Genomic DNA, 1,597 nt, shown 5'->3' on the forward strand with positions numbered 1-1,597 from the left:
ACCTTCCAAAGGATGTGCACTCAGGGGTCCCTAAGCCATCTCCATTTTCCCAGCCCTAGACCGGAGAGATTCTTGTTCGGTATAGTTCTAAGGTTGGATATAGTTCTTGTTCTCAGCCAGGCAGGGATTGGCCCCATGACCTTGACAGCACGCTGTCCCCATAACAAAGGCAATCAGAGTCCTACTTACTTTTCAAGGCCATTACTAATGCCGTCTCTTCTGAAAGGTCTCCCTGATCAGCCAGCCAGAAATGACTTTCTGCAGCGTTTTGTTCTGCATTTTGAGAGGAATCGGAACGGAACTGGCTAGTGTTCAGATCATATCTGTCCTGAGGTCTGTCTTTACATCCCAGGAGGCCCTCTGGTGTAGGCCACACCTAGGAGAGGACCAAGTTATAGTGATCTATCATCCCGTCGTATAACTGGGAAATCTCAGGCCTGGTGGCAAAGCAAAGGCCCCAGTGGCAGAAAGCAGCCGCTGCAGCCCTTTTCCTTTGTACCCGTTGAGGGGCTTGGGTGGTCATGGAGCTAGAGGGGTGTTAGAGTACAGCGGGCAGTTCCCGTGCAGTCATAGGCAGGACAGGGAGTTTCCTGGGGAGAGACCCGGGTAACACCATAGTGGGCCTAAGAACTATCTTTGAATTCCCTTTGGAGCGGGGAGACTGGGGTTGTTCAGCCTAATGTGCGGTGCTGCGTCCTGTCCCAAGGACTGGGACGTCCAGTTTGCAAGTCCTTGCTCCACTAGAAGCCTCTTGGGCTTGCCCGTCCCTCTTCCCAGGTGGCATCAATCACAGCAGCCACCATTCCCGAAGGGTCCTTTTGCTCTAAATATGGGGAGTGGGAGTGGGGGTGGGTGGCAGGGAGAGGGGCCTCGTGGTGGCCTGGGAAGCTATTTTTGATGCGGCAGGCCCCGCCCCCGGGGAAGTGCAGAAAGCGTTGAGCTTGCAGGCACAGCCTTCCAGTAAAGGTCACCGATGTAGGTGATCAAACCCTCCCATCTTATAACTAGGAAACCTCAGGTCTGGTGGTAAAGCGGATTGGCCCCAGGTGGCAGGAAGCAGCTTTTGCAGCCTTTCCCCCTGTGTATGTTAAGCCCATCATGCTACCAGAGTCCTCACAGCGCAGGGTGAGGTGGGGGGAGCCTGTGAGCTTCCAGGCCCCCTTCCCTGTCTATGGGACCCTAAATTGATTTGCGAGAAGGGGCTGCCCACCCCTTTCACTTGCTGGCCGGGAGGGAGGCTGGGGCCTACAAAGCCTGATCTGCCCTTTTGCCCGGTCCTTAGCGAACGGGAAACGCAGCTGGTACGCCTGATGCGACGGAACAACCTGAACCTGGAGGACGCAGAGGCTCGGATCAGTGCTCAGCTGCCCCTGAAGGACAAAGCCCGCATGGCCCGCCACGTTCTAGACAACTCGGGCGAGTGGAGCATCACCAAACGCCAGGTCATCCTTCTGCACGCCGAGCTGGAGCGCTCCCTAGAGTACCTGCCCCTGAGGCTCGGGGTCCTCACCGGCCTGGCCGGCATTGTTAGCCTCCTCTACTTGCTCACCGCTACTCTGCTTCCCTAGCTGGGCACTCCAGCAGCAGCCCAGCTGGA

The 1,597-nt window shown here is 56.7% G+C and overlaps 1 protein-coding gene across 1 annotated transcript; it reads left to right on the plus strand.

Moving 5' to 3' along the window:
- Nucleotides 1-858: 858 nt before the first annotated feature.
- Nucleotides 859-1,575, plus strand: LOC102432288 (dephospho-CoA kinase domain-containing protein-like). Its single transcript, XM_023746934.1, has one exon. The coding sequence runs from the start codon at nucleotides 1,311-1,313 to the stop codon at nucleotides 1,566-1,568; it is 258 nt and encodes an 85-aa protein (XP_023602702.1). The 5' UTR covers nucleotides 859-1,310; the 3' UTR covers nucleotides 1,569-1,575.
- Nucleotides 1,576-1,597: the final 22 nt, after the last annotated feature.

Source organism: Myotis lucifugus, unplaced genomic scaffold (genome assembly GCF_000147115.1).
Source record: "Myotis lucifugus unplaced genomic scaffold, Myoluc2.0 scaffold_766, whole genome shotgun sequence".
In the NCBI taxonomy this organism is placed as follows: Eukaryota; Metazoa; Chordata; class Mammalia; order Chiroptera; family Vespertilionidae; genus Myotis; species Myotis lucifugus.